The sequence below is a fragment of the Egretta garzetta genome, unplaced genomic scaffold (genome assembly GCF_000687185.1).
Source record: "Egretta garzetta isolate BGI_Z169 unplaced genomic scaffold, ASM68718v1 scaffold271, whole genome shotgun sequence".
Lineage (NCBI taxonomy): Eukaryota > Metazoa > Chordata > Aves > Pelecaniformes > Ardeidae > Egretta > Egretta garzetta.
The window spans coordinates 1,831,870-1,846,049 of NW_009258669.1; the positions used below are offsets into that span (position 1 = coordinate 1,831,870).

At 36.4% G+C, this 14,180-nt stretch overlaps 1 protein-coding gene across 3 annotated transcripts in view; it reads left to right on the top strand.

Annotated features, from left to right (window-relative positions):
- The window catches only part of PAM (peptidylglycine alpha-amidating monooxygenase), a 77,490-nt gene that overhangs the window by 48,437 nt on the left and 14,873 nt on the right, over positions 1-14,180 (top strand). For all 3 annotated transcript variants that reach the window (XM_035888492.1, XM_035888493.1, XM_009648667.2), the window contains exon 14: positions 10,618-10,747. In XM_035888492.1, the coding sequence (XP_035744385.1) occupies positions 10,618-10,747 (130 nt within the window). The remainder of the gene's footprint in view (positions 1-10,617; positions 10,748-14,180) is intronic.

A 14,180-nucleotide genomic window follows, 5' to 3' on the forward strand; every position in this document is an offset into this window, starting at 1 on the left:
GGATTTGCTTGAAAATAATAGCAGACTAGAAGCCATTTTTTAAGTTGTTTTGGCCTATTATGTCAAACTGCATTCAATGTCACTTCAAATAAATACGCATTAGATTTTGTTCACTTCTGCAATATCTTTCCATGTCTTTCTCCGCTTCTTTTTTACCACCAGTGTTACTTTATGTATGCCTGTTAGATTGAGCTTAGTAGCTTCATGTAGGAGCCAAAGTAGGCAAAGAAAATTAAACTTTTGGGTTTGATAAATGTTTATTTGGAAGGCATTTATTCACGATGGCACAGTCTTGAAGGTGATACTTGCGGCCAAATTTCCATATCCTCATCAGGAAGACAGTTCTTCAGTTGAAGTACACATTCTCTGGTATGACTCTTAACTTATTGTGTAGATACTACCTGAGATTTAAGATGATGCAAAGTCATAGTAGGAGTTATATCATTTGGACCCTGATTTCAGCACTTCTGAAAAGGCAAAGCCCTGACTATTATTGCTGGATGAACACGCTAAATGGAAGCACATCCTGATAAGACAGAAACATGTAGTCGCAGAATACGCTCCATTTTATTCAGAGATAATTAGGAAACCCAAAGTCAGCTATGAAAACTAGTCTCATATTACAATCATAATAGGACTGAGACATGAGTTTGGAAGGACCAACATACCGGCTCCATGTCAGATCAGACATGATCAAGAAAAGGAGGCTTTCAGCGCAAGCATTTACACCAACCGAGCTGCAGCAACACACAGATAAACTTTGCAGTGCCGGTCCCCTGCCAATACAGAGGATTGCTTGCTAGATTTTTGCTCTTAATCCTTCAGTTCTGGTTATTTCCTGGTAAGATATTTTGTTAGAAGGCTGCAGTAGTGGCTTTGTGTTTGAAATCCTGTTCAGTCTGGAAAGCCAGTGGCGGGCTGGGGAGCCTATCTAAAGTGTCTCAGTGAAACTGTACAGGCATTAGGACACAAATACATATTCTGGAGATGAGAATTCTGAGACACCACCAGGGTGTTCTCGCCATTTTTCCAAATTGCATTAAAATGTGTTTGCACATATGTATCTTAACAGCTACACATCCAAACTCTGTGGACAGGGTTACTGTGGCTGAACTTTCCATCTAGCACAGCTTGATCCTTGCAGCACCGAAGCCAGGTATTTCACCCAGACAGAGCTGGAACTTCAGGCAGCGTGGTGGTGTGCTGTGTGAGGACCATGGACAGCGGCAGCTCACTGCAGCTCGGGGAAATCCTGCTCTGGCACTGAAAAAAAGGACTGGTTTTAGACATGGGTAGTTCAACACCATTGGGATTTTAACCAGACCGTGGTGGTCAATATACTAAGCTGTTTGAGTTGCCTTAAACTAATCTGGCCTTTTACTGAGATCGGGTAAGGTTGAGCTCACAGTTTGCAATGAGGTTGCCAACATTACAGTTGTATTTGTTTGTATGACTGTTTTTCAAAACACTGTTCTGTAAAAGAATTTTCCTAGTGTAGAACTGCCGTCATAATTAAGTTTAAACTTACTGAAATATGCTTTTGTATTGTTTCATTCTGGAGATGGAGATGTTGGTCTTGACAGCTGTCACTTCCTCCAGAACAGAATAAACTCTAGTTATTTGTAGCCAATCATCTTTTACTGCACTACATAGAGGAATATGGCCTGATAGCTTACACATGAGAAGTGCATGTGAGTGTCCTCAGTGAAACTAACCCAATCAGTCGGCTTCCCTGAGACTGCAATGCTAGACTTCAGTTATTTCAACAAGAGCAAGTTGTTCATTCACCCATGGCTTCTTCTAGTCATACCTAGGCATTCTAAAGCCCAGGCTGTCTCATCTCAAACAAGACCAGACAAATAACATGGTGCATCTTGCTGGTGTTCCTTTCACACTGAGTATCTTCAGGCATGTAGCATCCTTCAGCTATTCCAGCTAGTACAAGGCAGCTGTAAAGCAGCAACATGAGATGGTGCTTTGATGTTTGCTGGGTACTGCTTTGCAGAGAGCAATTTTTAATCAGAAAGAACATGAATCTGCTATTTACTAGTTATCTGTAGTGAATTCAGAACCAATTCTTAAAAATATGCTGCTTACAGATTTATTGGAGTATTCCTGGGGATCACAAATGAAGCTGAAAAAAGTTGGTCCCAAATAATAAGGAACCTCAGTTCAATGTGTGGAGTTAGGGAACCATTGCATACATTGAGTAATCGGGAAACTTCAGTTCTTCCCTTTCACATCTGCACACATTTTTTCTGCTTTGTAAATTCTCTCAGTTGTGTCAAGATGACAAGAAATTGAAAGAAGACTTCAGCCTGCTCTTTGTGCCAAGTATATGGAGATGCTGGGCAGATATGTAGGCTTCATGGATGTCTTTTGAACTTAAGGTGTAGAGATTTCATATTCATTTTCTCAAACAGATTTACTTAGGTAAAGATCACAGTTCAGAGCAGCTACACTTCAGACCACTTCCAGTCTCTGAGGCACACCCTTTTTCATTCAGACAGTTCCTAAATATTCTTAACTGTTGTGGTCACAACACCCCTGCTTAATGAAAGAACTAATAGGAAAAGCTCAGCTAGGAAAACATCTCATCTATAGCCACTGACAGTGATGTACCTAAACCACCTTACTCAGTACTCCACTGTTTGAAAGTTCCTCGTATATCTTATGATCGTAGGCTCAGTGCTAGAAAACCAAAACTGATCAACGCACTTGGGAGTTCAGTCCCTAATTAATAGCTGCCCTCAAGACCACTGGAATTTTCTATGAAAGCACCTTGTCCTAAAAATTGTTCCCTGGACTTTTGTTGTTTTAAAGTTGGATTCCTCTGTTCTTTTTTAGTAAGAGAAGCTAATTTCAGACAGGTAAACTGAAGCGCTTTTTTGTTTTTAAATCAACAAGCAATATCTGTTTTAGAGGGTGTGTTGTTTATTCTGTGGCAACCATTGCACAATAGAGATAGAATACAATGTCTTTGGCTGAAGCAAGGAAGCTGGCAAACTCCCCTGTTCAAATAGAATGAGCGTATGAGTTGTGAGTTAGGGGTCTGAAACCTTTATACAAACTGTAGCATATTGTTCTTTTTGTGACCAGAATTACAAGTAAATTCATCAGACTGTTGATGCAGAACTAGGAAGGAGTGAACTGGGCAAAGATCACTAAAGTTGCTTTAAAAAGGTCTGCAGTTGAAAATGGCACCAGGCTTGCTTGTTGAGGGGAAGTTTTCACAGTTACGTTAGGCAGAACACTGCTTTTACTATTCAGACCTCTCCACTTGAAATGATTGCATATAGAGAAGTCAGTAGGCTTTGCTCATCTGTGGGTCTCCAGGCATGAGTAAAACCAAAACATCTGTATGTATAAACTTTTTTTTAATCTTTAAAATGGTCCAAAAATACAGTTTAGGCCAATGGGGAGTATTTTAATACCAAATGTTTCCTAAATAAAGAAAATTCCAGATGTGTTTCTACATTAGCACCGATTCTTGGATGTTTTAAGTGAAGACTACTGAACCTGATTAAAGTCTAACCTTTCTCAGAATAAATATGATTTGTATCCAAAACTTCTATTATATCATACTTTTTGAATATTTGGATTTGTTCTGAATCAGTAGTAGGACTAGTTGAATTACAGTATTAGGATTATGAAGCATTCTAGCTTCACTATTTTATTTCAAGCAGATCATTTGTACTTGTTACATAGCTTAACAATTTTCTCTCTTACCTAATTTGCTTTGTTCATTTAATTGAAATTGGCCCTGTTACTTCAGTAATTGTTTTCTGACAGAAGATTTCATCTGGGATATTTCATTTCCAAGGGCAAGGAATGGAATCCTACTCAAAGTCATTGAACTAGGACTGTTTATAAACATGACAGATCCTCTTAGGGTCATTTCCAAAAGACTTAATTTCCTCTGTCCCAGGCTGCAAGTGACGGTTTCTGGTTCTGGATTGCTATTTTTTTGGTGAAAGCTTCGTTAGTTATAGTTTTGCTTTTCTAAAAAGTTCTATAGCCTGTTATAAAACAATACAAATTCTTTATTGTGAGTGATTTGTACTTAAAATGAAATAGAAATATACCTACTTGCATTAAATCTTAAAGCATATTGGATGTCTCTGTCCATTCAAATGGTGCAGTTGTATTTAACAGAACTGCTAGTCGTTTCAGGCAGCCAAGATATTTGGTTAATAAATTCTAGCTAGCTGGGCACCTGTTGGTTAGCAGAGAATCCCAAGAGAGGGATATACTTGTCATCACGTCATCACTTTACTTAATCCTGCAAAAAGAATTAACATTGACTACACCAAAACCTGTTTGGGGGGTCTGAATATTTTGAAGAAAGTTGTGATTCTGGAAGTTGCCTACCTAATTTTTGGTTGTTCGCTTTGAGCTACGGTTGTGCAGTTTACTGAAATGCTTGTTGGTATCTAAGAAAGGTATAGTGATAACTGTGTTGCTAGCAAGCAGCTTGAGAAAATACTGTTCCCTGAATTGCCAGATGATATTGTGACTAAGAGGTATTACTATTTGGAGAAAGAGGAGGGACAGGACCCAGACCAAATAAATAAACAGAAATTTAATTAATCACTCTGTTTTACTATTGTGTCTTCTTTCTACAGTATGCTCTATGGAATCTGTCTGCAAATGTGAAAGTTTATTTTCTTACAGCCTAAGCTTCTTATGTGATGACAGATTTCAAAGAAATATATTTTGAAATGCATCATGACTGTCTATTGTTGTCTTTATAAGTGAACAAATTGATAAAACTGTAAAATTTTTACTTCTTTGTTTTATAAAAATAGAATAAGTCTGCAGTAGCCTGGCAAATCTGCATAATTCCACTATAAATATTATTTTTCTGAAATTTGCACACTTTTTTCTTTTTCTTTTTTTTTTTTCCCCCTTGTTCCCAAGAACATCTGATTTTTTGATGCCAGAGTGTCAGGTAAAAGTGGACATTTGTATGTAAATTGAAGCTGATAAAGATTTGATATTATCTTTTCATACCAGACACTTGGTTCATTCAATTCCCAAGGCTGAAACAGTTCCCTCTTATACTACTTTTGACAATGACTGTTTGAATAACTTTGTTACATTATACTTTGCTGAAGCTTTCTAAAACTACATGATCTGTTATAATTGTTTTCTCCCTCCTTTCCTCTTATCTTTTCTCTTTCCTGTACAGGTGATTTCTATTCACTCCTTTCCAAGCTGCTAGGAGAAAGGGAAGATGTTGTGCATGTGCATAAGCATAACCCTACAGAAAAGGCAGAATCAGATCTTGTAGCTGAGATTGCTAATGTAGTCCAAAAGAAGGATCTTGCCAGAGAGATCACAAATCATGATGAGAGGGACAATACTATTCTTGTCAGAGACAGAATTCACAAATTTCACAGACTAGAGTCTACCTTGAGGCCACCAGAGAACAGACATTTCTCTTTACAACAGCCTAAACATGGTGAGGGAAGCTGGGAAAAAGAACATACAGGAGGTGGGTTAGGGGTTAATTTTATACAATGAAATGCAATGTAAGAGCTGTGATCCACATTAGCAAAATCTGAAGGGAATATCAGCTGATGCTTGGAAGTATTTTACGTGACAGTTTTCCTAATTATGGAAATTTTCACCCTCTATTTTAGAGGTATTTCAGTGGGGTTCTTTCCCCCTCCATGTGTGAAGAAAGAATGTGTGCTGATGGCACAATACCAGTACTTTTTGAAACGTATTTTTTCTACTGTCAAGACTTCTGCTTAATGATTTGATATCAGTTATGCTAGAACAAGGTAAACACAGGTTATAGTAGTCACGGGAAGTAAAGAATTTTCATAATACGAGTAACTACTATAAAATGGTCACTGGGATAATTGATGCATTTTATGAGTTTTCTGATTACCTTGGTTTGTCAGATACAAGATTTTATAGAATTTGTTCCTGTAATTCTATCTGAAGTTTTTTTCTCTCAAGCAGAAAGAGCAGCAGTTAGTCCTGGAAAATTCTTGAGAAGTAAAATTTTCTGCATATTTATTTCAAATTGGGCTTGGCTATCCAAATATTCTTGGACAGGCTGCTTTATTATACTAGGTTTATAATTCATTCCCTTCAGGTTTCTATGACAGCAGAAACCATGGAAGTATTGTGTTTGTTTTACTTGCATTTTGGTCTCTGTGATACTGATTGTGCTTAGTCTTACTTGCTAATGTGGAAAGACAGATAATGCAGCATGTGACGAGTATCTCATAAAAAAACCTGGTATGTGTGCATGAAAGTCATCTGTATGCGTGAGCTGTAGCAACACATGCTTGCTTTTATGTTGCAACCAGCCAGCTTGATGTTTCCAAGTACTGTTGTACACAAATATACATCATTCATCATCCATTTAATTTTTATTTCAGTTCGAAATGTTAACACATATTGTTTCTGCTTCTGCGAGATTCTGTTATAGCATTCAAATTCAGCAAAATTCTGGGTTTGTATTTAACAGAAAACCAAAGACGAGGACTTTCCAATGTTGTGTTATGCTAGTCAGTTAAATGAGAGCCTGTCAAGTTGCTGGCATAGGGGCAAAAAACAGGTGGGATGTTACCATGTGCCTGACGTAAGTGTAAATCATAACATAAGGAACAATGGAATTAAATGCTTGGAAAAGAGTAGTGTGTGTAGCATTTCTATTTCTTCAAAACCGATTTGTTCAGTTCAGACTAACAGCACGTGGTGTGTAGAGGGGAAAAAAGAAATTTCCTTTCTGTTTTAACTGATCCAGAGGAGGGAGGGAGCATCAGTGAACTGAATAAATGTCTTAGTTGGCACACTATATGGTATGAATTCTAACTAGAGAATGCGTTTGCTCAGCTACTTTAGTAGCTATATATTCATTTTGGGGGAATTTGTTGGTGGAGGACTAATTAATAAATGGACTTTCAAATGATACAATTTTGAGTTATAGCAGAAAGGAAAAGTAAATTATCTTAATTAGCATTGATTTTTTTTTTTATGTTTGTGATACTACTAACTGCAGAAATTCTGAACTGCGGATGCTGTCAGCGCCATCTTTTGGCAAAAAGAACTTTTCTAGCAATAAAATCTTAAAGCACATGCTTAGTTTCTGTTTTGTCTAGTATTTCTGTATTAGAATTCCATAACAGAATTTTCCTCTTGGGACAAAGAAGTGGAACATAATGTGTTTTAACTTGTCTTGATTTAATAAAAAAATTTGCACCCTTCATAAAATCCTTTACTATATTACTATATTGAATTAAAAAAAATTTGGTATTTCTTGGGACAAGGCTCTGGTTGCTGTTAAATTAATTTAATTTAACTGTTTAACAATTACCAAAATTAAAATAGTATTTTTAGTCTTGCAAGTATTCCGATTTTAAACATGTAACTGGTCTGAAATAGCAAGTGACCAGTAGTTAAGTAAGGTTGTTATAAATGTTACATTTATAACTTTATACTGCTGCTCTTCCTTCACTGTTGTTATCTTACTACCCCAAGACTGGTCACTAGTCAGTCAGGTTGTTCAACATCACTGCAACCAGTACAGTTATACCGCCTAATTAAGGCAAACAGTGTAGTGTTCCAGTTTTTAAAATTCCATTGTGCAGTGCTTACTTACATTTGTCAAGATTTAAATGACTACCCTGATGGCAGGGAGTAAATGCAACATGACTAAAATTTGTAATGTTAAAAGCTAGCAAGAGCTTCCAGGGATTTCTGGACAGTAAATTCCAATTTTGCCAATAAATGAGTATTCTTTCACTTGAAGAGAGATTAGAGGCTGATTTGCATGTTCTGGATATATGTAAATTATTTTATAGTTTTACTGATGAAAGGATTGCTCTAAATTACAAGGTAGAAGATCTGGTACTTAGTTCAGAAATCTCACTTACAACAAAACTGGTGATTTTTTTTTTTTTTTTAAACAAAGTAATTGTAAATTGTTTTAATGGGGAAAAGTAATTTTCTTTGTTATCATGTGTACCTGTTCCACGGACCACTTAGTTTTGTAGGGAATTAGTAATCAATCTTAGACAAATGAAGTCTACATTTAGTAAGCAAGTTTTTGTAAATAGCTAATTGCCTTAAGAATAAACCTGTATCAAAAGACTTTCAGTATGAGACTTTCAAAGGGAAAAGAAAATACAACAGTAATAAATCGGTTTTGGAAAAGGGTGAGGAAATCTAAAGGTTATGTAGAGGCTGGAGTTTTTGTGATTAGACTGTATTTCACTGTACATTTATTTTACTGCTTTGATCTGTCAGAAGTCTTTTAGTCACTTAAGTGTAAGCGTAAACATTTTGTATTTTATAGTACATGCCTTTTGAGAGACTGAATTTTACAGAGGCCAAAATTTAGGCTTTCTGTGTTTAGCTTTCTAATTTTTGTAGCCTTTTTTTAGAAAAAGCTCAGAGGCCAAGGGGCACTGTAACATTAAATGTACACAAGTGTTCTGCAAGTTAATTTAGACCAATATGGGATGAGCAAGTGAGTCAGCAGACACCCTTTTATTCCTTTCAAAATGCTAATGTCCGTGGATATACCTGGTACTGCACCTGCCGTCACCAACTGGACTGTACAGAAGTACGAATGTGTATATTTTTTTTCTTAACGGCTTTTCTTTTAGCTTGGAACTTTTGTTCAGCTAAAATTGCTACAGAGTAGAATTTCTTGCTGTAGAAGTTTCTGATTACTGGCTTGGATTCACTGCAGCTGTTGATTGCCTTAGCTTTGTCTTAGGTTTATGTTAGTGTAAAGAGTTTCTCTGTCACCTACTCCAGCTACAGTATCTAAAATTACAAAGGTAAAATATCTCCTAGCCTGTGGTAGGTTTTCAGCACTGGTTTTCTCTTTCCCCTGTGTGTATTGTAGAAAATGGTTTTCCCTCCACCCCATCCTTGCTGTTACTCCTCAGACTACATCTTTTCTAAGTAAAATGGAAGGGGAGGCGTATGCTTCTCACAACAGCTGGGTTGCACAGGTGACCTGAAGATTTTGGGCATTGTTTCCCTTTTTATTTTTCCTTTCATTAGATCACTTCCAGCTGAACCCCTCTCAAACTCCTTGGGTGCTGTGTGTTAAGGTCTGTCATTTGCCTTGCTTCAAAGCACTGATGCCCTGGCACTTTGTGAATGGGATATGTGTTTCACCTGGCTAGATGGTACCTCAGTGATCGTTTTTTAGTATCACAGCAAAACTCAGAAACTTTGGGTGAACTGAAAGTTGCAGAGTACAGCATGATGCTATCAAACACATTGAATTTGCTAGTAAAATGGCTCCAGTTTCACTGCAAAGACATTGCTTTCTATTCACCTTCAGTTTGGCTATATGTGCCTACATACAAAGTCTGCGTATTAGAAATACTTGAACTATGCTGAACAAATTAATTTCTGAAAGGAAGAAGTGATGGATTTCCTAACATGTAGAAGGCATTTTAGGATTTGGGGTTTTTGGTTTTTTTTCTTTTATCAGAATTAGTTACATTTTTCTTGCCATTACATTTTCTATTTTTGGCAGTATTGTTCAATTGTCTTTTAATACTGCTAGAGCAACCTAGACCAACATCTTCCAAATAGCATTTAAGCAGTCTCTTTGTGAGAAATTAATCCTTGTAGCCAACACTCTGCAACTTTTTCAAATTTTGGACTGTTCATGCCTTTGATCAGTGTAAGTCTATTTTATGTAAAACAAAGATTGAAGTAAACTTCTTTTTATATTTTTATTTTCAATCTTTAAGTTGAAACTAAATTTGTCTCCCTTAATTGAGGAGTTTTATGATTTAAGACAAACACAAGAAGTATCTGACTTTTTAGCAGTGGTTCACTTGCTAAATTGTGTGCTGTTGATTTAGTGTAAAAATCAGATTTGTGTAGTTCAAAAACTATTCAGTATTTATTCTTATAAACAGTTACAGCATGAATAATGACAGGTACTCTACCTTTCCTCATCTGTTTCATCAGACTTAGACATCTATTTCCTATTCATGCCTATAATATCTGGATTAGGATATGAACACGATCCAGAACTAATGCATATGTTGGCTGTAAGAAATGTCATAGGCAAACTTCACAGAATTACTGTTTTATTTGCTTCTTGTTACTGTTTTTCTTCCTCCCCTGCATTTTTTTCCTTAGTGTTAAAAGGTTTTTTTGAAAGAAGTCATGAATCAACCACTTCTGATATGTAGTTGGTTTAGTGATTCATTATGCATTTTTTAATAAAACACTGATAGGTTAATATTTGAATATGCCTGCTGATTTTGGATAGTAGTTGTATATTTCTGTAATCTTTCAATGTAGAAAGTATTCATAGAGCTACTAAATCTTCTAGAGCCTGTATACCTGTATCCTTATAAGATGGAGAAAGAAAAGAATGGAGTCAAAAGCAGTTTTGAAGTTTCTGTCATCCTATATGTAGCAGGATGCCAGTGCTTGTGCATGCTTTACTATAATAAAACTATGCTTGGAATTAAATTGCAATGCATTAATGGAAATACTGCATGTAAGAAAGTGCCCGTATAATTCTTGACAGTCTGTACCCAAAGCCACTTAGCCATGTTTTTCTATAAATGTGCTAAATGAACGTATGTCTTGTTTGTTTGTTTCTTTGGCCAGATTTCCACATAGAGGAGGCTGTGGAGTGGCCTGGGTTAGACCTCAAACTAGGTCAAGTTTCTGGGTTGGCTCTGGACCCTGAAAATAACCTAGTTATCTTCCACAGAGGTGATCATGTTTGGGATGAAAAGTAAGTAGATACTCTGCTGAATGGCATGTTAGAAGGTCAAATTGGTGTATGCTTTTTCCATGTTCTCAGAAAAGACAGATCACAGTTCCTTTTCCATTTAAAATTCAGTTCTTTGGCTGGGCAGAAAGTGCCTTTGAGAGATTCAGAATGGAAGTGTTGACTGACAGTTTCAAGATGATGGGGTTACTAGGTCTTTAGACAGTAAGAATGTGTCTCCAGGGAAAAAGAACATAGTACATTAGGTCCTTAAACTGTATAACAATGTTGGTATGATACTCACTGAGATTAATTAACCCTGTTTCTCCATGTTTTTTAGCAGGTCTAATTAGCGTGTGAGAATAATGTTTTAGTATGGTATACTACTATTAGGACCTGGGTTTAAGCCACACAAAGCTAGCATCAGTGCATCTTCATCCTTTTTTGTCTTTATGTCCACTGAACAAGATTGGGTTCTTACAAGACACTCTCTAAAAACAGGCTTTGGTCTACTCATTTGATAAAATTCACTACATTTAGTGTCACTCAAAGAAAAAAAAAAAAAAGTCCCAACTTTTTAATGGCCATTTTTCTAGTGTTTGTAAAGTAATATATCCAAAGGTATATTATTTTAAGAACAGAACATTCTAAATAAAGTACAGTGTCCTTATTTGTACAGTGTCCTTCTGCCTTTGAGCTTTAAAATAGTATATCTAACTGTTTAGATGGACACTTCAGAAAAAATTCCATGAAATTGTAACAGAAGACTGTGAGGAAATAGTATTAGCCTGTAACAGAATACTATATAGTGCCATTTTTAAATGTGCTTTTTTTACTTTTCCTTCTAAGTATCTGTTGTCCATATGTATAGCTGTAAGGCTAAACAGTAGGGTTTTTTCAGCTCCTGAAGAATTCTTTTTAAGGTAACATGGTTTCTGAAAATTAAAGGGAGCAGCTTTCTCAACCTTATAATAACAAATTATGCTTAGAAGAATGTTTTGTGGAGGAAAATAGGTTGTTTGGGTTTTTAGCTAAATAACATAATGCAGCAGATAAGGCAATCATTTGTCTCTCGTGCCTTGTATCAGTCATCATTCCAGCTTAAGCGTAAATATATATAGGCTATAAAATTTGAAAGGATGACGTATGCTGAAACTCGTTATTACTCAAGCTTCAAGTAAAAGCTGATGTTGATTTGGTTTTTTTCATCCCCCTATGCATGAACATAAGTACTGTTCTTTGTGTCATTGAGGAAGAGATTGAAAAAATACTTGAAAATAGGCTAGCAGTTGTATTCATTTCTTACTTCTGAAATGTGTATTTTTGAGTGTCTGGCAACTGAGGTATAGCCACAACCCAGAGCACAGAACGTGAGTTTGAGACCAAGCAGTATTTGGAGAGCCCACAGATTTTAAACAAAATGAAAAACATTAACAATCCCTGAAATAGCAAGTGTGCATATTGAATTAACCATGTTGAGAGACAGATTAAACTTCAATTTTTTGATGGTGTGGGTGCAGAAGAAGATGGGAGCTGTAGTCTGGAAGTCCACATACCTACCAGCTGTGCTGAGTAACACTACAGGTTCACTTAACTCAGCCCTGTCCTCCACAGCAGCCATTGTTCATATTCAGAGTATTTCTAGCCTGTGATTACCGGACTTCCCAGAAAAATGCTTTATTATATACTTAGTATTAGTAGTGTTCATCTGTACATCAGCCCTGTGAGGAAGCTTGCCATATTTGCCATCATCTGAGGATTGAAGTTGGAACAGAATGAAACTGCCTGGCCTTGTAAATATGATCAGAAGCATTCAGCCCCAGATGTGTAACCAAGATGTAAGATGAGCTGTTGTTAACTGAAGCTGGTTCTGGGTCTTACGTAAAGATAACGACATGTGAAGTCCTAATTCATTTCAGAGGGATTTTGTTCAGCAGTATTATTTTTTTTTCTTCTTGTGGAGCACAGTTGATCAATATAGAGAAAAGCAATGTTGGTAGGAACCCTTAAATTAGGTAGGCCAAAACTTTTGTAGGCCTGTTTTATATAGAGTATCGTGACTTTAAAACAATGTATTTGGAAAACATGCCTGTGGTTAAGCTGCTGTTCCATATTTTGTAGCACAGAGAAGAGGCACACAGAAGTATGCTCAGAGCCAGTCAGCATTCCCTTTTTATCTTTGGGTATATCGTGGACATACTAAATTGTCTGGGAACCCTTTCATGGGTTGTGCTGAAAAGGAAGTAGTATATGTATTCTCATTTTTCAATAAAAAGGAATAAAACATTAATATTTGAAAGGGGTTTATCATGACTTTTATGGGGAGGGATAAGGAGTTATCAGACTTGTAAGTTAATGTTTATAATTAGCTGCAAATACACAGTTAATTTGGTATAATATTCCTTACAAAATCATAAATGTGATGAATCAGTCAAGCCTGAAAGCCCAGAATTTATTTGCTCTTTTTCAGTGCTTCACCAGCATAGTATAGAAACAAATTAAACAAAAATTATCTGTGCTGCTAGGCAATGCACAAATGTTTCCAATGCATTATTAATGTATGCCATAAAAAAGCTGGATGCTCATTCAACTAGATATAGCTGGATGAATGGTCTGTGTTGTTCTGTAAGGCAGCTTCAGTCTGCGTTAGAACTCAAAAGCAATTGTACAATGACAGGCCCTATAATACAGTAGCAGTGTTTCAGTGGCTGTAGCATTCCTTCTGTGCATGATTTAAAAAAATCCTTTTAAGTAAGTCAGATGGTGTTCTTTTAGCACACCATCTCAGTTTCAGAACAGTCTTTGCTGTGCTGTTCAGCATGTGCTGTTCAGAATAAAAAAAAAAATTAGTACCATTCATCTGGGTGAGCAATGAATCAGTTGGAGGTTATTTTGCATTTTGTCATGAAAAATGTATACTATTCATGCAATTTATAAAAGATATAATAAAGAATATAAGCTGCATTCTTGTTACTGCATTCTTGACAAGCTAGGCAGGTTAATTTAAGCTGAGCACAGTACCACAATGGTCATGGATATTGATCAAGAATAGAGCTCTGGGTTGTGCCTTCAGGGGTTATGAGATCAGGTGGTCTGTCTAAATTTAATAGGTAGCCCAGCAGAAGGATGTTAGATTTAGCAATAAATTGTTTATATTAGTGTGAAATGGCCAGCTGAGAAGTAGTAAAATAGCTGTGGAATTGCATTGAGGTTTGAAATTAGAAATAGCGACATATGCAGCATATTTTATTTTTCCTTTGATATCAAACTGCAGAACCTATTAGAAAACCATGCTGCAGAGCAGTATGACGTATAATAGTAAGGTGTTTGATTATTTTGTTTGGTTGGGTTTGGTCTTGCTTATTTTAAGCTAGCAGTGGTCAGCATGGTTTGTGTCCCCATTTATCAGCTGAAACAAAGGAACACTGACTACCTGGGAAATTGGTCTCAAACCTGG